Source organism: Anthonomus grandis, chromosome 13 (genome assembly GCF_022605725.1).
Source record: "Anthonomus grandis grandis chromosome 13, icAntGran1.3, whole genome shotgun sequence".
NCBI lineage: Eukaryota > Metazoa > Arthropoda > Insecta > Coleoptera > Curculionidae > Anthonomus > Anthonomus grandis.
In genome coordinates, this window is record NC_065558.1 from 15,472,197 (window position 1) to 15,496,677 (window position 24,481).

Sequence of the window (24,481 nt, forward strand, 5' to 3'; positions counted from 1 at the left end):
CAGGGTTAAAATTTACAAACTATTGGTGAAATTAGTACAGGTTGTATAACCCATTGAGGCACCAAGGTGGAACTTTTTGTCCTGAGTGCACTCAATTCTGCATGAGCTATGGGAGGTCGTGTGGCTCTAGTTCCCATCCCGTAAGTAGAAAACATGGCGGTTATTATTTAGGGAATTTGGTAAATAATTCCATATAAGTAAAACTTAATTTTAAGAGAAGGTAACGTAAACAACAAACAAACCTCAACTAACAACAGCCAATTTTTGAATTTTTCGATCAAGGCTAAATCCAAAAACCATTGGCAATGCAACAGTCGGCCCTAGTGCTAAAATTTTTTTTCCTATGGATTTCGCTCTAAGACGATATAGAATGCAGCTACAAAAAACAATCTCTGTTATCGTTTTTAAAGATAACAACACACAAGCGCCTGTAAATTGTTTAAGATTTATACATTTTTAAGAGCTATACATTTTTTTTACTAAACATTGACATTGACATTTTGAACAATTGCTGGGACGATATCATGTACAAAAATTAAAGAAATTAAATGCATTAAATACTATTTAGGCAATTCATCATCTTTCTAAATTTTAACACGTCTTAGGGCCGTTGTGCAGTAGTGACACTTTTTCAGACACGGGTCACTATACTCAAATATTTTCTACTGTTGCTGTGAATAACTCCTAGAAGTTTGATTCCATAGTTCTGAAACACCCTGTATAGGAATTTTTGAACATTATATTTCTTTAAAATTATTTTGATATTTAGGATAAACATACTCTGTAATATTTTGTATCATATCATCGCCATTGAATACCATTATTAAATAATAAACAATTCAATTATTTTAATGTATGTAACAGAAGTTACTCGAATATAGACAACTATGAAAGTAGTAACAACTATGTAAGTGTTCCTCCTCAAATTTTTCCGCTAAACTAACATTGCGTATAGCAGGAAGAATTTAGAAATCGATTTTTTTTACCTTAATGATGAACAATTTATTTAAAGTAATTCTAAATACCATAAACTTATAGTAGTTGTTCAACACGGCCTGCGTTAATATACGACTTAGAAGTTTAAAGCTACTCTTAACATCAATTCCGCATGTGTTGATAAATTCTCGAATTTTTTCCACATAATTCCCCTTCATTATTAATGGGTCTGGTATACCAGGATTCGTATCGGAATCAAATCCGGTCAGCGAGGTCATCTTCTCTTTTGATCCATTTTTATGGATGCAAAGAATTGATGATATGTAAAGGGGAAGTCCTATCATTATCACCACAGAAGACTTTATCAGCGTAAACATATTGTTACTTCACTTATTGTAAAACATGCTTTTGTCAGTCAACACAATTTGCGTAGCAAAAATTTATAATCTATAATAAATTGAAAGAAGCCTAATTGTTGCTTAAGATTAGAGGTCAAAAGGACTTTCCGCTTTTAGAAGTGGTGTTGATAAGTCTACTACTCGTAGTATCTATTCTATGAACCAAATCCTTTGATAGACCTACCTCTAATCCTAAACGTCCTTTGGTAAATTTTTGATTTTCATTTATTCTTTCAAAAATTTGTTCCTCAACATGCGTTGAGTTGACCGCCCTTATTCGCACTTAAGGTTATGAAAATACCGATTTTGTGAAGGCATCAATTTGAAAACAGGGTACTACTAAAATGATTGAAATAAAATTTAATTTCTTTAAATGAAAACAATATATTTTTTTTTGACACAATTTTGACTTCCATGCATAATTCATATTGCGTATGCTATACCTATTCGTAACTATATGGACATGAAGACAAAACAAGGACTCAAAAGGAAGCTGGTAACTTTAGTGCTAAAAATTCCGAGCAATTCAAGAGATCTAAAGTAATAAAATTAAGAGGAAATTTAAAGAGTCCAGGTCATTCAAAAATTATTGATAATGCAAAATTGAATATAATATAAGAAGCTGACGATAGTGCATCGCTGCTGAAAACGTGTAACTTTAATTACATTTTCCATGGAAAGATACCTGATCAGTGACAAAGTAACAATTTGTTAAACAATAAATAGATCATTGTGTTGACTAAAATGTTATGAACAAGGTATTTTAAATACTCCTAAAGAAAAAAGTCTAATGGAACTAAGTCCAGTGACCTTGCTGGCCATGCTTGCCTCACTCGACCAATCTAACTTTGTTGCATAGTTGAAGGGAGGTGGAGTCCCAGGAACCACATTACTCCTGTTTTTATTTTTTCCCAATTCAGGTAACAAAACTCGAAAAAACGACGAAACTTCTGACATTTTTTCCCATTTGACACCTGGTCGAAGCATTACCGGACTTATGTTTGCATAGGCTTTTTGCTTTAAATTCAGCCATTAAAGTTTAGTACATCTAAGATATACATCAAGAGTAAAAATAAATTACTTAATTATTCATTGTCACAGAGCCAAATAAGTTCCCTTTTGCATTTGAGTAATTTTTTCAACTATGTACAACATTATTCCATTTGTAACAATTTAACACATTTATAACTTTTTTCATTAACCCTGTCACTAATACGTACTATCAACGATAATGACTTCAAGACTCTTATTCTCTGCAGATAACACATTCGAAAACAATTAATCCCTATTTTTAATTATTAACTTTTTATTAAACCCTTGTATACAAAGATTAAATAATAATGTTATCTTAAAACGACAATCATAGCAGACTGCAATTTATTTTCATTGTTTTCTGAATATATTTTGCGATCTACCTTTACATAATTTATTTAAATCAATTTAATTTTAATCAAATTATTGCCAGGTGCAAAAGATTGTTGCTTTGGTAAGTATTAATTTTTTTGTGTTATAGCCCGATCAATGTCTTTCAAATAAATATCACATGAATTAAAAAAAAATACAATTATGAGTGGTACGGATTCTTTTTAGTTATTTACATATTACTCGGTATAAGATAAATTATTTATCGAATCAGGTCATTTATATTGTGGAATATTAATCTAAATCCTTCTTATGTCATACAGAGAATATGGTAATTACTTAAGTTGCTTTTTATCACTTACCATACATGTATGTTCGGTAAATTATTTTAACATGATTGCCACTAATTAAACTTAACTACCAGTTTTGCTTTAGTGAAAAAAACTTATTTGGTAAGATGTTTTAATTGGTATTTTATGAGATGCTTGAGGTTTTTACTAAACTTACAGTATACATGAATTCAAAAAAAATAAATATTATGGATGGCTTCTCTTTAATTACTTACACATTCCTTTAGATCAAAGGAATTATTTGTTGAATTTCGTAGTCATTAATATGAATGAATATTCCACATTAGAGTATGAAATACTTCACCAAACCCTTTATAGGGCAGTTTATTCAGGTTTACTAGAAAATGTAGTAATCACTTCAGCACCCTTTTCTCATAAACGTATGCTACATAAATCTCGATCGTGATTCCAGGTTTTTGCGCCAAATATCTATATGGATGTTCTTATTTTCTTAAATAGATCTGCTTCTTAAGGATAGAGTTAGCATGGTAATACAACTTTTGTTATCTTGCTGTACGACTTTCAACAGCAGAGTTTTCATTTCGATCTCTTGTATTCTGCTCCTTTGACTCACGTAAATATACTCACTCATATAAAAGAGAGCTTATCAAATAAAATCTGGATTCATTCCCAAAGCATATACGTACAACACTCTGGTTATTTCAGCGCTCTCTGCTTTCTCTGAAGAAGTTTTGTCTATAATGTAATTCATCTCCTATTTAATGTTAATGTCGTTCTGATGATATTTTTCTCTAAACTGCCAACATTATTGATGCGAACTTGCATATTTGTCTACAAAATTGTTATCCATATCAAAATCCACATATCTATTAAATAATTAGGACGGGAGTGAGCTTCCAGGTTTTTAGACTCTTAAGATGAGCAACTGTCCTTGGTGGCAATATTTTTCAACTACCTCTAAAGCAATAATGCTTAAAATTCCATTCGCTAAATAGTTCCTACTCGAACTTCTTAGTAGATGCCTTACCTCTTAAGTGCATGCAAATAGTTCTATATCCTTAGATAATGTGGCTTTAGTCTTCATTTTATGAAATTTTACTATCACCATTGCTGAGATGTATACTTCTTTCTGACTGTTTTTACTAGAAGCATTATCTGCGTAGTACAAGCGTACCTCCTTATTCACCCATTGTCATATCACATATGGGGGTTTTTATTAATAATCAACATTCAGATGACAAATGTCTAATTGCCATTTCATTCATCCGTTGCAGTTTAAGAGTTGCTTGCTTTCAATGACTGACATCCTTTCAAGAAATGACGTAGCCGTCAAAATATTGGTGAGAGCCTTTTTGAGAAAATCACGACGAACAAAACGACTCAATTATTTACACTCCTGCATGCTTTTATCGAAAATTTATAATTCAACCAAAAACACTACATAACAGCTTATATCGTACTATAACACATCTTTTTTTTTCAGGAAACTGTTTACTAAAACCAAAACAATGTCGGCCTTTAACTACCCCAGTTTCCGTCGTGATGAAACTATAAAGGACACCTACTTTGGCACCGAGATCCCTGATCCATATCGCTGGCTTGAGGATCCGGACTCGGAAGAAACGCAAAACTTCGTCAAAGCTCAAAATGAACTGACCAGACCTTATTTAGATAGTTGTCCCCAAAAGAAAGCCATCCAAGAACGCATTACCAAATTATGGAACTTCCCTAAAAAATATTGTCCTACTAGACATGGAAACAAGTACTATCAGCACAGAAATACTGGATTGCAGAACCAAAATGTTTTATTTGTTCTGGACGAATTAACTCAAGAAGGAAAAGTTTTCTTGGATCCAAACACTTTATCCGATGATGGTACAATCGCTTTGTCTGGTACAAAGTTTTCAGAAGATGGCAGCACGTTTGCCTATGGCCTGAGTAGCAGCGGATCAGACTGGATCGAGATTAGATTTAAAAACGCCTTGACTGGTGAGGATTATCCAGAAGTCTTGAAAAAGGTAAAGTTCAGTTCCATGTCCTGGATGCACGATAATAAAGGGTTCTTCTACTGTGCCTACCTAGACCAAACTGGTAAGGCTGATGGCTCAGAAACTACTTCTAGTGAAAATCAGAAGGTGTATTATCATGTACTCGGTACAGATCAAAGTGCGGATGTTGAAGCTGTTGAGTTCGAAGATAAAGAGCTGAGAATTGGCTGTAGAGTTAGTCACTGTGGCTCTTATTTAGTGGTGACGGCTACCAAAGGTTGCAAGAACAATTTGCTATACTTTGCCAGAGTGGATCCCGCTCAAAAGGTGACAGGGAAACTACCATTGACCCCTGTGGTCACCAATTTGGATGCTGATTACGAATACATTACAAATATTGGCAGTAAATTCTTTTTCCGAACCAACAAGAATGCTCTTAACTATAGAATTGTCGGCATAGACTTTAATAATCCTGAGGAGTCACAATGGACCGATTTAATTCAAGAAAATCCTGAAAATGTTTTGGATTATGCGCATGTTATTAACGAAACGATGTTGTTGGTGACTTTTATTAAAGATGTTAAACATTCCATGCATTTGTTCGATTTGAATAGCGGCAAAAAGGTTCATGATTTTAAGTTAGATGTGGGAACAGTCATGAGTGTCTCAGGAAAGAAGAACCATAAGGAGATGTTTTACAGTTTTGCATCGTTTTTAACACCTAATTCAATTTATAGGTAAGTTATACCCAAATAACACATGTAGTCTCTTGAATATTGTAATTGTTGAATATTACTACAAGTTTTACAAAAATCTTAATATTATGAAAACTCATGTAACGATTTTTTTGATTTGTATTTCATGTGAAGGCGCATGAGTTCCTTTAGTTGGTAGTTTTACCAACTTGGTAGTTTAGACAAGTTTCAAAAATCAAAATACATATAAATTAATATTTGCCTTTAAAATGTTTATTAATGCAATACATTATCAAAACATTTCTTATAAATTAGAGTTTTTTTTTTAATTTGCGGATTTTTTTCAATAAAATTCAGATTTAAAAATTTTTTATGCATGTACAGTCATAATCTTAAGACTCCGTGGACGGCTTTTAATTTTTGCTTTTTCTTAGGGTAACATTCGATGGTGATAAAATCAACGAAGAAAAATTCCACGAGACCCAAGTAGGCGACCTGGACACCAGCATCTACGAAACCAAACAGGTTTTCTATAAGAGCAAAGACGGTACCACCATCCCCATGTTCCTCGTAAGCAAAAAGGGTGTTAAACAAGACGGCACCAATCCTTGTCTCCTTTACGGCTACGGAGGCTTCAACATTAGCCTGATGCCCTCCTTCTCCGTATCCAGACTGATTTTCGTTAATAATTTCAATGGGATTTATGCGTTGGCTAATATAAGAGGTGGTGGGGAATATGGCGATAAGTGGCATAACGGCGGAAGGTTCGAGAACAAGCAGAATTGTTTCGATGATTTTCAACATGCCGCCAAGTATTTGGTGGAAGAGAAGTACACGAGTGCCAATAAGTTGACGATACAAGGTGGTTCTAATGGTGGATTGTTGGTTGCAGCCTGTATTAATCAGGCTCCAGAGTTATTTGGGGCTGCTATTGCTCAAGTTGGAGTTTTGGATATGTTAAGGTAAAGTAATTTGTTATAGTTTCAGCTACAGAATAATAAAACTTACTAGGGGGCATCCATAAAGGACGTTCAATAATTATTTATTTTGGATCTCCTTCTCCCCTATCTTGGATGTCCTGACGGGAGGGGATTAAGCCTCCCTTCCCCCATGTCCGCTTTTGTCCAGTTTGATCACCTCCCTTGCTTCTCAGACGTGCAGTCTTTTATGGACCTCCCCCTTTAACGAAAAAACAATAATTACAATAAACTAGCTAAGACTTGAATTAGCTAACTCACTTTCAGGGTTAGGTCATATATTAGGTCTCCTCCTTTACTATTTATTTTTGATTCATTAGTAAATTTTTCCTAAATTTTAAAGTAGTAACCGCTACAATTTTTTATTTAATTCAATACTTATTTATTTATTCATGTTTCTTACATAAATGCATATCACACATCATACCTGTGCAATCAGAGTGAACCTGATAAGAGTTTATTTTTTGTAACTAAAACTTGGGTTTTTCGGTATATACAGGGCTGAGAAAATTAAACTCAAAACATGGTTTATTATCATAAATACATGATATTTGTTGATAAAACTTCTTATAATATAAAACATGAACATAAATCGACATATTACTAACACATAATGTAAAAAAAGACAATTCTGGGTTCAACATACTAGCATAAACAATAATAACACAAAATTTAATTTAAAAGTTCAAGACGAAATAAGTTAAAATTTAATGAGAGTAAAATCACAAAAATAATATAAAATATAACATGACAAAAAATCTAACTTTACATCTTTATTAAGAACTAATTATATCCTATTTGCCTATTCCCAATTATCTTCAAAAAACTCTGTTAGGCTGTAAAAATACTCGCTTTTAAGGACTTCTTAAAGCGAGGAGAACTTTTAGAGGCTTTAATGCAATTTGAATTAAAGCATCTAAAAGTTTCGTACCGTAGGTGACTTTCAATCAAAGAAAAGTAGACCGATTTTGCAGATTCTACGGCCGTTTGCCCCGCTTCTCCTTAAATATGCGGCACAACTAAGTATAACTTAGTTTTAAGGTTGATCTTAACTTTTAAGGGCGTTGCACGAATGATATTTAATTTTTTCTTAGCTTAGTATTGGAAACGCTTGGCAACATCGTAAATAATCGACTGATTTGTTGCTAGTGTTTGCTACAAATTTGTGTGGACCAATAAAATTGGTAGAATTAGATGTGACATTTGACATTTCATCATTTATTCATCAGTTTATTATTTGATTTGGTATTTGTTCATTGAAATTTTGTTAAATTTTCTGGATTATTTTACATCTAAGAAGGTGTGTTAATGGGTGATATGAACAATCCTCGAGAAAAGGAGAATATTCGGAAGCGTGCGCCTAATTTCACAATTAGAGAAAAAACACTTTTGCTAAATATAGTTTCAAATTATAAGGGAATCATAGAAAATAAACAAACAAATGGAACCACTTGGAGGGATAAAGACAATGCATGGGGACAAATTACCAATGCATTCAATGCAGCAAATAAGGAAATAACATATAGGTCAAAAAAAACCCTAAAAAAATATTATGACAATATTAAAAAGTATGTTAGGAAAGAAGTGGCTGAGAAGAGAAAGGAAATATATAAAACAGGAGGAGGAGTAACCAAAAAGAAAGATTCAGATCAGATTTGGTTAAGGAATTAACATTAAATTTAATAAATCAAAAAAAGTGTGTGTGGTCTTAACAATCCATTTGATGGTGATCAAACAATATCCAAGACAATATCCATCGAAGACAGCAATGTATATGTTAAAGAAAATCCCAAACTGTATGAAGATGTGCAAGAAATTGTACTTTCTAACAGCCAGAATTCAAATAATGATCACAACTGCATTACTATATGCAGGAAGTCATGTCAAGCACTGGAGGTGGGTTAACCAACCAACAAAATGAAAGATAGATGTAAGATAAAATGATAATATAATGAATAGAATGAAAACGAATCAATGATACTATTTTTTAATGCCTAAACTTTTAATAATAACTTATTAGTTTAAGAACTGTTTTCTAATAATGTTTTTGGTGTTTAGAGAAATGAAATAAAAATCGAAATCATAATAAACCTACACCTGGATTTTCAGGACATGTTAGTCAGCCTAAAACCCCTTCTCTCCAACAGTCCTGGCCTAAGCGTCCAAGACCAAGTGCACGAATAGACCTCCCATCAAAAGTTCAGAAACAACATCTTGATACGTCTGTATCAAAGCAAAAATGCTCTGAGGCTGAATTATTGAACATTGAAGCCAGAAGACAACAGGATGAAGAATTGCATCAATTGCAAAAAGAAAAAATTGTTCTTGAAATAGAGATAAAAAATATGAATTAAACAGCTTACTTAACAAGTGACCTGTAAGTTTTGTTAATATGAAGTTTCATTATATTAAATGTTAAGGTAGATTTCCTAGACTTGTTTTTGTTGAGCTATTATTACTACTATTATCAAATAAGGTGTTGCCAACACAAAAACACAGTGTTGGAAAAAAAGAAAAATATATATGTAATGGTTTTGAAAAACAACTTTTTAATAAAACATATTTATTTATTTTACTTGTAAGCCCTAATCTAAGTCTATGAGAGTGCACACAGTATATTTTTCATACTGTACAACACTACAATAATAGATACTATGGTAGGTCGTTTCACTAATTTAAAAGGTTAGAAAATTTTATTTTGAAAAATAGTATGACAACTTTATAAACTTTATTCTTCAATATATCTAAAATAGTTTTCAATCAAGCTTCTCCTGACTTGATTTCCACCATTAGGACCATCTTGGATTATGGGTGGAATTTCTGGAACCTGGTCCTCCTTTATTACCAGCAAAAATCTTTCGATATCTTCTGGGTTGGGAGATTCTGCCTCATTCTGTTCTTTGCAAATATTATAAACTACTGCCGAGGCAATTATGACTGTCAATATTGTATCCAACTTTAAACGACAACCATATGCTAGCACTGGGAATCTACGTTTCCAAGCTCCAAAGACCCTTTCAATAGTGTTCCTTGTTCGGATGTGAGATTCCTTATATAGTTGTTCCTGTCTAGTTGCAGGTTCTTGTACCGGCGTTAGCAAATAAGATTTCATATTATAACCCCCATCACCTAAATTAAATGATTATAATTTAACATAAAACCTCTGTAGATCAACTTATCAGAAACAAATAAGTCATTTTAAACTCTAGATAAAGCATTAAAAATAAAATATAAATTTAAGTTCTTTGCAATGCAAAAATCATCTCTACTCGTATGCCTATCTTAAATATGCACCCTGTTGACAATTAATCATTGTCATATGATAATAAAAATAGGAATACATAGTTTTACCTAATAAAATAGAATTTGCAAATTTGTTTTCTTCAAAATCTTGTTTAATCCTACTATTATTAAAGATTGTGGCGTCATGTGATGATCCTCGCCATCTGGCAATCACATTTAATAATCTAAGCTCTGCATCTCCTATAGCTTGAACATTAATTGAAAAAAAACTTTTTCGATTTCGAAATAATTTATTATTTCGAAATCGAAAATCGAAATTAATTATTATATTTAATTTATAAAATGGGCTAAGTATAGCTTGTTTTAGACTTAACTACATATCATTATAAAGTATATAATCTATTAATTATTTATTACCAGGAGACTGAATTCGAACATGTGTGCAATCAATAGCTCCAATAACTCTGGGAAATCTTGCTTTCTCAAAAAAACTTTAAATGGCATTCATTGATTTCATGGGGAAGTTCAGGGATTTTAATAAACGTAGGGTATAATCTAGCTAGAGATTCTCCAACTCGAGCAATTATGCGAGACACAGTCGAAACATGTACTCCACCAAAGTCTCCAATACATAAGAGGTGGGTTCCAGTTGCCAGAAATCTTAAGAATGAGTAGTTGATTGATTGGAGCTACGCTATTGTTCCTAAAAGAAGTACTAAAATTTAGGGTACATTTTACTTATTTCACAACATGGAGGGGAAAAGGGAATATACTCATCAAAAATATTATGTAAATAGTCTTTGCTTTTTCCTATATTTATTTTATGTTTCATTTATTGATTGCAGTAGTATATACTTAAGACATAACAATTAATATAAGAATTGTGGTATTTATGCCGGGCTTTACAGTATGTTACTATACTTACGTATCATAAAGGAACTCTATTAACTATTATTAAGGAACTCTATTCAATTAAATCTAAAATCTGCAAAGCAGTTAGTTCGTACTACGAATACGAAATCGTTGGAAAAAACGCAAATCGTCAAAACTCTGAAAATAATCGGCTCGTTCGTAGATTCGCCTAGGTATTCTTGGAACAACCGCATCATATTCTTTGTCTTCGAATAAAAAATCATTGTTTAAAATATTCATTACGATTTTTTTTGCAAATAATAAAATATACACAAGTTGTTGTTGCCTTGATGTCTTTGCTGCAGAATCTTTTGCAAAAGGGAATTGCTCGAGGCACAACAACTTACAAATCAAAATAAAAGAAATTTTAGGGTTAAAAATACTAAAGTGTCAGATAAGCCACAGAATAACTGCTTAGCTTAGCATAGAATCAGTTTTAAGTAAAGCTTAACGTTAACGTTTTACCGTTGCAAACAAAATCTGAAACTTAAGGTACACTTAAAGTTAAGGTTAACCTAAGCGTAAGTGGTGCAAACGGCCGTTAGTCCCACTTCATTCGAAATCTCTCTAACAGGATAACATCCTCTAGCCAGTTTTTGCCTAAATGCTGATTGATATATGGTCAGTTTATCATTAATAACAATTCATTCAATTCCAAGAAATCTGAAATTTCACTTCCAATTCTTTGTTGCGAATCAACTGGTCTGAACATATAAACTTAAAACTTAATAATTTAGTCTTATCTATATTTAAAGACAACAGGTTAGTCTCACACCACTGTTTAACCATTAATAAATCTTCAGAAATTGTTCTTGTTAATGTGCTTTTATTATTGTCTGCCCATAAGATGGTGATGTCATCAGCAAAAATAGTGAAGAATCGTCTTATATGGAGACACGCCAGGTCATTTATATACAATAGAAATAAAATGGGACCGAGAACCGAACCCTGAGGAATTCTATGGCTCAGTACACAAAGTTCAGACAAAGAAGAAAGGAATCCATAAATCGAAAGACTAGAGAATTCTTCAACTTCAACTTCTTCACGTTGAAGAGCTAATAGAGCAAGAATAGAATACGACAGATGACAAAGAAATAGGGGTAACTAGGCAGTAGTTAGGCTTTTCTTAGGCCTATTTAAGAGAATTCTTAAAAGAAAGTGATTTTTACTTAATATGTTAATTTGAGATTTCCATAATTACTTACTTAATTATAACTCCCAAAAAAAAACAAAAAAAACTTTATAGGTTTTATCTTTTCTAAGCATTTATTCGCTGCAAACTATTTTTCTACTCTCTCTTGTGACATTCTGGAACACAAAAGATCCATTAAGAACTTATAAATGTCGAGACTACAATAATATTTCTAATAATCAAGATGCCTTTGATTATGCTGCTAGTCTCTTACCATGGGACGAAATTTATTATTCTCGTAATATAGATAAAAAGCTAAACATTTTTAATACAAAATCAAATATTTAATCGACAAATTTGCACCTATGTTCGCTTAAGAAAAATAAAAGTAACCTTTTACGCCATGGATAACCGATAACATTATACTACTTATAAAACTAAGAGACAAAGCACATAGAAAATATTTGAAAAGTAAAAGTGGTAATTGCCCCCAGTACTATCCTAATTTAAAAAAGATTACTAAACACTGGAAATAGTGTTTTTTTGTTTATTTAATTTGCAGTATTAATAGACGATGGCAAAGATTTAAGCCAAAAGCACAGGAAATTAGATGACGAAATATTGATTATATTCATTTATGCCAGAAAACCTCTGTGGGATCCGAGAACCCCTTTACAACCAAGGCATTAAAATAAGTTTAATCAATTGTGGGAGGTCAAAACCGTAAACACCAAAAACACGAGTAAGAATATAACGTCATTTTACGGAGACGCATGTCTTTAGTGGATGAACTAAAAGTCACGGATAGGCTTGACAGCCTCACGTATCCGTAATTACGTACCAATGTGGATTTAGGCTCAAAAGAGAATCAGAAATAAACATCCTATCTGTGAGATATGGGCTATTAGCCGCGCAACATTCACTTGCACTAGATCTACTCCTGAAACCCTGTGAAAATATATCTGAAATTCAAATGAGCAATCCCAAAGTCGTAATTTAATTTAATTTACTATCCTTGTTTTTTGTTCTTCCTGATAACAGAATATCTCGAGAAACCTTCTTTTCCCATTTTTTATTTTATTTCCATTATTGGTTGTTAAACACAAGGAAAAGTAAAATCGAAATAAAAATATCTGTAAGTAGTTTCTTGACCTATATCCAACAAAAGCAAAAATTAAGCTAAAAACATCTCTCTAAATAGTTTTTTCTTATTTCTAGGTACCACAAGTTCACTATCGGCTACGCCTGGAAATCCGACTACGGCTGCTCAGATCTAGAAAACGAATTCAAATATATCTTGAAATATTCCCCGCTGCACAATATAAAAGTTCCCGAAAATGGTGCGCAATACCCCGCGACCCTCCTCTTAACAGCCGACCATGACGACCGGGTGGTTCCGTTGCACTCGTTAAAATTCATCGCGGAATTGCAACATAAAATCGGCCATTTGAGCCAACAAACGAACCCGTTACTGATCAGGGTGGAGACTAAAGCGGGCCACGGGGCCGGAAAACCCACCTCGAAAATCATCGAAGAACTGACCGATATTTTCTGTTTCATTTCGAATAGTTTAAAGGTGAAGTTTGTTGAATAATTTACTTATTTTTCACAGTATTATATCATTTATGAGATTACCGGCTACCAAAGAATAAAATTTCCATCAACTGTCTCTAGTAATGTATAAATTAAAATTGAGGGATAGTTTTTGATTACTCAAAAGTTATGCCGGCCAGAAAGTGTGAAGAAATAAAATCTGATAATGCGTACTTAATAATTGTGTTTCGTTTGACCCACAAGAAGTACTTGCGCCATATGTTATTTTATTTTGGCTAAAAGCGCAAAAGTAATGGCTTTTATATTTTCACAAGGCTTGTAAAAATTGGAAAATAACATCAAAACTCTGGTATAATATTCATCAAAAATGTTAATTATTATTCAATAATAATCAGAAAAATCAAAGATCAGTAAAAAGGGGTGTGCAATTAATAGATTATTCATTGATTGAGAGTCCAATACGCTAAGTACTTGTTAAAAAAAAAACCTTCCACTGTACGTTTAATTCAAGTATTTAATATATTTTTTTTGCCAAGATCTAAGAATCGAACATAATTTAACAAATACCTTTAAACAACTTTGAATTAAATTATACACATTCCAACATTAGTTTATTCAGTATCTCTTTTTTTCTGCCTTTATTTTTCGGACACTTTGATTAGCAATCACTTGCGCGTCTTTTGCAATAAGAATTTTCTATAAAACGTACCTCAAGTAGAAACAATGGCGTCAACATTCATTTTTTTAAATGGAACACCCTAGATATCATGACATTTTAAAATTCTACGATATACTCTGAATACTTTTCGTATAGCATACTATATGCCTAAAGTCAGTGATTTGTCAAACTTGACGTAATAGAGTAATGAAAAATATGACATAATAAAAATACGTAAAAAATAAAAATGTATACATGCTATTCATTAAGAATGGGCAATCTCTGAACTGGAGATACTACACTCCAAAATATGGCGATTGAGCTTAACATGTCTTATACAAATGTTGCAGGTTTACAAGATACAGGGTATTTAAAGTTGGAATTTTAATTTGAAATTTCTTAATAATTTTGTGATTTTAAGCAGTATTGTCTTGAAAATTGGCGACTTTATATGTTTTGACATGAAAATTACGAATTTTGGGGTAAACTTAGCATTGCATCGATATGGCGTCTGTCTGAACCAAAAAGGGTTTCGAGAAATCAGGACAAGTGAGTACAGGAACGGAAACTAACGAATTTTTAATGTTCTGAAACGAATTTTGACATTCTGGGAACCAATTCCACTTTTTGTGTTTACAAAGAAGAGCGGTAAGGGGAGAAATAACGGTTGAGAACTGGGGAATAAAACGCCTGTACCAGAACGCCATACCGATGACACGTCGGATTTCAATCGACTATGACACAGTGCAATTTGCAAATTGCATTGTGCACAACAATTGTATTACTGAACGTTGTAATATATTCCATATGCTTAAACCAATAGCAGTAACATTTGCTCGAGAATCCAATAAGCCAATAAATTTCATACCAAATATCGAGACTTCGAGATGAGGACGATCATCACCATTGCACTGTGCGAAGGCGTAATCTAGAATAGGGGAGCGGGGGTTACTAGTCGAGACCTCAGGAATCGAACTAATCTCTCGACTAACAGTTCGCCCTTGGGTTTCCCGACCTACTACAATTTGGACATGAACGGGTAGTATTTTCCCGACCGCAATGGAAACAGTGTCGACGAAAGGGTTGTGGACAAGTACTACTCAAATGGCCAGTACTACCACAATTCCAACAAACCACCGGACCACGAGAATTCTGAAGGTGCGGTGAAGAATTCATTGTATGTACACGAGGGTTTCTTGGTCGCTGATACATCAACTCAGGCTCGGCGACATTATTAGGGTTTACTGGAGGAGGTTGCATGCGTTGAGTTCGCAATTGGATGTTCTCAATCTCCTGTGCTGCGAGTTCCAGCTCTGTGATGTTGGTGAAATTGTGAAGTGCAAGTTGATTTTGCAATGAGGGGAGCAAATTTCGGCGTATAATGCGAAGTTGCATTTCCTCGGATGGAGGTTCATGTAACTTTCGAAACAAGTTTCGCATTTGTGCAATAAAGATTACCGACTTCTCCACTGGACCTTGTGTCCTATTCCTTATATCACACCAAATGTCCTCCTCATATTCAGACGATAAATAGACAGACCTAAGTTTACATTTCAATTCTTCCCATGACCTGATATTACTGCGTATAGATCTATACCAAGACAAGGCTGTGTCCGAAAATAAAATTACTGCACAATGCAGCAGCTGATTCCAAGATATTCCACAAGCAAAACCCAACTCCTATACACGCTCAATAAAATTGGTAACACTACCAGAACCATCAAAATGTAACTGCCATTTTGAAATTGTTGAAAAACTCTTCGGAAGCCAGATCATCGGAACCTAACGGAATCGTGACATCATTAGCATTAGCAAAAGTAAACACGGGTACATTCCGCTTCAAGGTGGAATTAGATTGTGGAGGAAAGGAATAAGTCCTTGATGGGGAATAATAAGAACACGTTATTGGGTTAACTGGATCCTGTGAATTAACGTTCGTAGAAGGAATGGTGTGAAGTGACTGAACTAAATGTGTCGAAGTGTGGTCACAAAAAGTTGGTGCTGTTCGAGTGAACTGAATTGAAGCAGACCGAAACGAACAAGAGAGACCTGGATTTACAGATACCGTCGAAGGAATTACATTGGGTGAAAGATGGTGTGAGACTTCTGTCTGAGCTTGAGAAATAGGAAGAGGATGATCCAGAACGCAGTCCTCTCCAGGGGAAGCCTCAATAATAACCGGCACCTGCAAAATTTCTTCTACACTCGTTGTCAAAGTTCGCTTAGCCATTTCTAACCTATCAATAATAGAATTTAACTGAGTAGACAAACTCATTACTTCTTCAGAAAAATCAGGGTGAAATTCTAATAACTTCTTGAAACGACCCTGGATATGTAAGGCCTTATACCGCAACCTACTATACTCTTTATTAATATTTAATTCACTAAGACCTGAGATAGCACTTTCCAACAAATTACACTTTCCTGTACAAATATCAACTTCGTTATCAGGGTCCAATTCTATTACCTCAAACATCGGCAAGCTATTAAGTTTCTCTAATTTCAAATATAACCTTAAACGTTGACGCTTTTCCATAAGAGTACCAGCAGTGATAGCACCTCGAGATAATAGCTCATACTCAAGCTCGTCCAGCTCCAATTTATTTATATCCATTTTCCCTAAAAATATCTCCGCCAATAACACAAACCAAAAAAAAATTATAAATTTTTTTTTGTTTAAATTATAGTCCCCTTATATATTGTGTATTGTGATCTAACTTGAGCAACTAAGCCGCTAACAAGGTAACACAGTGCAACCCATCCTGATCCAAAAAAAAAAAATTAAAAAAAATCTGAGTTTGTACTGCCCCTAACCTACGTTAAAATCCCAATGATAGTATAAACGCTTTACTGAGTTGCAACACTAATCACTGTTAGTAAAACACCTCAGTAAGAATTTATACAGGGCGTTAGTTACGCCCTGTTACTTAGGTAAATTACAACATATCTTTTTTGCCTAATCAGTTATGGCTAAAACGACCAAAAAATCTAAAAGGCAGTTCAATTTTGAACAAAAAAGGTACTCTTGCTTATTTTATGTAACTCTATCAGTTCTTAAGTTATTTGCATTTTAAACATTCAGCGTAAAGAAACCTAAGCCACCGTTATTACATTGACTTTTTTCAAGTAGGCTTGTGTCAGCACTTATCAGTTTTTCGCGTAAAGAAATTATATGACAATTTTACTGTCACTAAGTAAGAGTGTATTCGTGTATTATAGTGAAAATTCTAAAATATCAAAATGCCAGGTCATAATGAATATTCCAACAGTGAAATGCGTGATATAATTTGCGTTTTTGCTCAGTCAAATTATAGTGGACTTGGTGCAGCCAGAAGGTATTTAGAATTACACTTAAATTCAAGACAACCCAATCACAAACTGTTGAGACGTATTTATACCCGCCTAGGCGAAACAGGGTGTTTTCGTCCTAAAACCTTAAGTTTGCTGCCTCAAGATTTACCAGTTTACCTACAGTTTGCTCAATTTATGCTAGATAAACAATCCAAAAACCAGGAATTTCTTAATGACCTTCTTTTCACCCACGAGGCATCGTTTGCTAGACGAGTTGTTTTTAATTGGAAAAACAATTATTTGTGGGACTCAAAAATCCACATGTTCTAAAGGAATGACATTTTTAGCATGAAAAAATATTTGGTGTGGTGTGATATCTGGTTTTTTTATTGGTCCTTTTGAACTTCCTCCTAATCTGAACGGGTCCCTCTATTGAACTTTCTTGAACAACAGTTAAACCCACTACTAGAAGATGTACCAATGGCCATAAGGCGGAACATGTGGTTTATGCAAGCCACATTTTTCTCTGCCAGTACGGCGATACCTGAATGAACATTTTCCACACCGGTGGATTGGGCGTGGCACTGAATTTGTTTGGCTACCTAGAAGTCCAGACTTCTCAATATGGTCACACATGAAGGACATGGTTTACAAAGATACAATTAATTCCATCGAAGAATTACGACAGAAAATTCAAGAAGCTTCTAATATTATCAAAAATAATCGACAAATGTTATTTAATATTTAAAGATCTTTAAGGAGACGCCTTACAAAGTGTATTGAAGTGGAAGGCGAGCATTTTGAGCATTTACTTTGAAGTTTTCTTTTAATATTGTTACTGATTGTTATTTGTTGTCTTTACTGTTGTTACCCAGCATAGCAGTAATTTAAAAGAATAAATTCCTTTTAAGTCAGTGTAATAACGGTGGCTTGGTATTTTTTGCGCTGATTGTTTAAAATGCAAATAACTTAAAAACTGATAAGAGTTACATGAAAGAAACAAGAGTACCTTTTTTATTCAAAATTGAACTGCCTTTTAGATTTTCTAGTCGTTTTAGCCATAACTGATTAGACAAAAAATATATATTGTAATTTACCTAAGTTACAGGGTGTAACTAACGCCCTATATAAATAATGCTAAATTCACCACAACTTCGTAATTTGCATGTTAAAACACATAAAGTCGCCAATTTTCAAGACCATACTGCTTAAATCACAAAATTATTAAGAAATTTCAAATTAAAATTCCAACTTAAAATATCCTGTATCTCGTATTCAATTCTCCGTATTCAATTTGTTATCCATTTACTTCAATTCATTTTTGAAGTCGGAAATAACTTTCAATTGCACATTTTCAATCACTTTCGGATCGATTAGCCTAATTTCTTGTCGAATTCTTTGCTTTAAGTCATCAACATTATTTGGTCTATTCACATAAAGTTTGGACTTCAAATAGCCCCCATAAGAAAAAATCTAATGAAGGTATATCCGGTGACCTTGGTGGCCAGTCCTTTTCGTCCAATCCATCTGTTAAAAAAAAGTCATCAAGAAATTGTCGAACGGCGATGGCATGTCAGAAGGTCCTGTTGAAACCATATTTTATTACTAGGTATATCAGCCTCTTGTGGATCAGGGAATAAAAGGTCCAAAAGGATTCGATTTTTCACAATACCTGCTCACACATAAATTTTTTGAGGGCGCTGTGTGTGTTATTCTTGGATTCAATAAAGAATTTCGGTTGTCCAATATCTGTAATTTTGCCGGTTAACGTGTCCATTTAACGTAAAGGTGGCCTCATCAGAAAAAATAATATTTCGAATAAAATTTCCATTGTTATAGTTAACCTCAAGAATCTGCTCACAAAACTGCACTCGGCGGTCAAAATCGTCTTTTAACAATTCAGGCATTAGAATTTATCAGTCAATACTGATAAATTCCAATTCCTGGAAATTGTAGTAATCGCCACATGCGGACTATTCTCCATTTCTAAAAGAACATTCAGCATAGCATCTTCAGATACTTTTAGAGGTTTCCCTTTAGATCAATTTCTTCCATGACTGTGTTCCATACATTTTCATTCAATTTTGCTTGCATTGCTTGCAAACGGTAGATCTAGTAATTGTAGAACTTCGACGAGTTGCATTAAATAGATTACAGATTTCTTGTTGTGTACGCATACGCACCTAGTCTCCAAAACCAATCATCATGAGTATATTAATTGCCAACCCCGGTAGCACCGTGGGCAAAGTGTTCACGATGCGAGCGTGTGGTCTCAGGTTCGAATCCTGGCATGGACATGGTTGTTTGTGTTTGTGTTACAAAAACAAAACACTCGTGGTTCGGAACCCACGTTAAACTGTAGGTCCATGGTAAACAACAAGATTGGGCGGCCGTCGAAATACGACTCAGATAAATCAGTTCTCAGATAAATGCATTTTATTAAAAAATGATGCGTGAAATGACAACTAATTTGACAATTATACTCACAATTGCATGACAAGCCGTTGTCAAGTAGGTTCTAAAATTGGAAATTGTTTGAAAATAATAAGGTCTATTTACTTTCTAAGAAATCACATAAAAACCTAATGTTGGCATCATAGTTTCTACTTAAGACACCCTGTAACCAAAATCTTTATTGCAAAGCACGCATCGAATCCAATGGACAACAAATTAAACATTAGTTGCAATAAATCTAGAATAAATGTTTGTTTTAATGTTATATGTTTCGTTAGTCTGTTACGTCATACTTGACAACCCATTGACTTTAGACATATGGTTTCGAATACAAAAGGTATTCAGAATATATAATAGAATTGTAAAACATAATATTCGTAGTATATAAAAAAATAAATGTTGACGCCATAGTTTCTATCTATCATATAGTATATATCTTATATATATCTTATAATACTCTTGTACATATCTTATAGTATCTTTGCTCCCTGTATAGAAATCTTTTATTTCAAAAAACGTGCAAGTAACAATACTAATAGATGTGTCCAAGAAAAAGAAAAAAAAACATTTCATTGTGAATACACTGTTTATTTAAGTCAGAGTCACAGATTCGCAATACGGTTTGTTAAATGCTATAAGGTTTAGGAGGGCTAGGAGATTCTTATGCTTACCATATCCTTACCTGCAAGAAATAAGGTATAGAATGGGAAACCTTTAACGAAAAACATTAATCAGCAAAGGGCAAAAATACAAAAAGTATTACGAGGCAGGGGCTCGGAATCCCAGAACCGGTCAGTGTAGGAAGTGAGAGAGCCGGCTTTTCTCGACCGCTATGTAGACCCGGTCTGGATACAGCTACTGGAGAAAAGACAAAAGAGACCATAAACCCCTTTGCAAGAAGAGACTCCTTGTCTAGGACTTCTCAAAGGCAGAAATACTACTCCTCTAGTCAGAGCGATGTGAGTGGAGAACAATTCGGCAAGGAGGAAACACAGCAGCAACTCTCAAAAAGAAAGAGATTAAAATCGTCGAGGACCTTAGGTAAACAAGAGGAAATGTATAGGGTGTCTCATTTCGGGTACTTTTGTGGGGTACCTCCGTTATTTATAACGTTAACGGGAAGCGGTTTTTGCGACAGTGTGCTACTTTTTCGTGAAACTAAAGATGCCGTTAACAACAATTTTATAGCCCTCTTAGTTTTTTAAGATACAAGGCGTTTTTGAAAATGCTGCATTTTGGAACCCTCCTCGTATCTCCGTTATCCTTCAACTTATCGAAAAGGTAAAATAATATTCTCATAGATTTGTCTTAGAATACAGGGTGTCCAAGATAAGGATCCTAAGCATGGGGATCTCGGTACCTGTTGGAGATACAGCTTCGGTTAAATTAGGAAAAAGTTGTGCACTTTGAAGCGTATTTACATGCCGTTGAACTTCAAAAATTTCCATGGCCTGCTGAGATATTTGGAAAAAACGGAAATTTGCCAATATCGATTTTATTTTTTTCTGGCTTTATTTTAAAAGATATCAAAAAACTATTGACACTTTTGATGTAGTACGTGATGGCGCTTTTAAATTTTATATCCGACGTTTCGTTTTCGAGAAACCATCATCAACTTTATTTTTTTATATGGCGCGAAAAGAAAGTACACTCTGTATCTGATTCCATTTTTTATTACAGATTCAACGATGTATCACATGTCACATTTTTTTTGTTAGTTTTAAGGAAAAATGCAAATTTTCTATTTTTTTTTAGCATATTTTTTAAGTAAGCTTTGGAAACAAATGCTTTGACGTATGTAAATACCTGTTACCGAGTCTGTCACATTTTTCTTAATATCTATTTAGAGAGTGATGAAGCTAAATGAAGCATTGATTTACATTGTACATTGTACTACTTAAAAATAAAAAAATGTAACCAGTAATAGACAAATGTTTTATGAATTTTGCAACAAAAAATGAATACATTTTAAAAATAACGAAAAAAGCAAATAAATTAACGCATTTTATAAATTTAATTTAAAACAGGTGTTCAAACAGGTTTCCGTTATTTTCTAGACATAAGTATGATCTTCTTACAGTAGCAGTTAAAACATCACGCAATATCTCTGGCGTAATACTTTGAAAAGCAGCCGTCACACATTCTCGTAACTCCTGCTCAGTTCCAAAAGAATGTTGATAGACTCGGCTTTTAATAAATCCCCAAAGGAAGAAGTCCAAAGGGGTTAAGTCCGGGGATCGCGCTGGCTAAGACACTTCACTGGAGGTTCCAATCCACTTTTCAGGAAAACGCTGCGAAAGGTACTGTCGAACTTGCCCAGAATTATGTGCAGGAGCCCCGTCTTGTTGAAACCAACAGCTATTGACTTGTGCCAGAGGTAAATCATCTAAGCAGTCTTCTAAATCATTTTGCAATAAATTGAGATATCGTTCTGCTGTTAATGAATAATGGTAAATAAATGGACCTAGTATTTTGGTTCCTAAAATTCCATACCACATATTAAACCCAAAACGTTGTTGATGTCTAGATATTTTCTGAACACGCGGATTTTGTTGGACCCAGTAATGACTATTGCGGCGGTTAAAGATACCATTATTAGTGACCATACTTTCGTCGGACCATATTATTTTTGATGGAAAATTAAAATCCTCTTCACAGGCACGTGTATACCACTCACAAAAATGCCGACGTCGTTCGAAATCCCCAGGTTTAAGTCCTTGGCAAATTCTAAATTTGTAGGGGTGATATCTGTTTTTACGTGAAATAAACTCAGCTGTAGATTTGGCCACTCCTACATTTTTTTCAATTTGCCTGGTTGATATCTCGGGGCTTTCAATACCTGCTTGTAAAACATTATTTTGAGTTTCTTCAAGAGATTCCTATTTTTGAGATAAAGGGCTTTTTAAACGAACCACATTCTTTTAAATTTCGAGCCAACTCGAAGAAAATGGATTTACATGGTTGCTTTCTATCTGGAAATTTATTAAGATACATTGCTGCTGTATTTACAGTATTTTCGTAGCACAAAATGTAGCACGACAGCATGTCAAACTTCTCTTCATGACTATAATGACCACCAGGCATATTTGAAGATAATAACACAATTTTAGCAATAATAACGACAACAGTAAAAAAAAGAAAAGTTGTATTTTTCCTTTTAACTAACAAAAAAAATGTGACTTGTGATACATCTTTGAATTTGTAATAAAAAATGGAATCAGATACAGGGTGTACTTTTTTTTCGCGCCATATAAAAAAATAAAGTTGATGGTGGTTTCTCGGAAACGAAACGTCGGATTTAAAATTAAAAGCGCCATCACATACTACTTCAAAAGTGTCAATGAGAAAATGTCAATAGTTTTTTGATATCTTTTAAAATAAAGCCAGGAAAAAATAAAATCGATATTTGCAAATTTCCGTTTTTTCCAAATATCTCAGCAGGCCATGGAAATTTTTGAAGTTTCTCAACGGCATGTAAATACGCTTCAAAGTGCACAACTTTTTCCTAATTTAACCGAAGCTGTATCTCCAACAGGTACCGAGATCCCCATGCTTAGGATTCTTATCTTGGACACCCTGTATAGTGGTGTGGATAATTTTTGTTAAATATTTACTATTTTTGGGTTATAAACCAACCTTACGTGCTTAATGTGCTTATGCTTTAATGGAACACCCTCTATATTTCTGTACTAAAAAATTGCCATCTTTTTACCGATTAAAAATTATATATTAGTATGTGCTTTTTCTCATAAATACTCAAATAAATTACTATTCCAGTAGACAATTTTTTAAAATTAAATGCTTCATTTAATAATAGGACATAATTAACAATAATAAATAATAGACAGTTACATATTACTATCGAAGAATTAAATACCTAGCAACTACGTTTCTTTTATAAAAGCGTTTTCTAAATATTTAAGACTTTTTCTATAACAGTAAGTTTCTTACAACAGTTTTATAGCATAAAGTAATTTATATAACAAATACAAAAAATAACTATATTAAAAACAGGAAAAAACTAATTCTGAAAGGTGATGCTCAAAATAAATGCCATTTTCTCTAACGCAAAATTGGGACATCTTTAAAATTCTTTGAAAAGCAATAAAAAGAATCATTGGTTTCCTTCGCATATTTTGAAACGCGAAATGAATTGCCTCTCGTCTCTGCCGTCGCATCATCATTTAAACATTGATTTTGTATAAAAAATCCGGAATTTAGTGATCTGAAGACCGTGGAGGCCACCTAACAGGTCCGTTGGTACCTATCCATCTTTTAGGAAAGTTATTATCAAGCGACGCTCTCAAGAGCATATAGTTATTATTATTGTAGAGTTGCATATAGTTACTTAGATGCACCAAGTGCATCATCTTAGCGCATTATATTGGGCTAATGGAATATTTTCGAGCAGTTCTGGAATAACTTCATCAATGATTTTTAATCTAGGATCTACGTGCTGTAAGATCTCCTTCAAAAATCATATAAACTATTTGTCTGCCAAACTAAAACATACCAACACTCCAACTCCGAAGCATCCTTGTTGTATGTTCTCAAACATTAAATGCTGATT

At 33.6% G+C, this 24,481-nt stretch overlaps 1 protein-coding gene across 3 annotated transcripts in view; it reads left to right on the forward strand.

Annotated features, from left to right (window-relative positions):
* Positions 1-13,728, forward strand: part of LOC126743544 (prolyl endopeptidase) — a 52,848-nt gene extending 39,120 nt beyond the window's left edge. For 2 of the 3 annotated variants that reach the window (XM_050450682.1, XM_050450683.1), the window contains 3 exons: positions 4,491-5,732; positions 6,125-6,652; positions 13,173-13,728. In XM_050450682.1, coding sequence (XP_050306639.1) covers positions 4,491-5,732; positions 6,125-6,652; positions 13,173-13,548 — 2,146 coding nt within the window. In that variant the 3' untranslated portion in view covers positions 13,549-13,728. Of the gene's footprint in view, positions 1-2,681; positions 2,821-4,490; positions 5,733-6,124; positions 6,653-13,172 lie in introns of those variants that run through there. The other variant, XM_050450685.1, reaches the window with a different exon arrangement.
* The last annotated feature ends 10,753 nt before the right edge of the window (positions 13,729-24,481 follow it).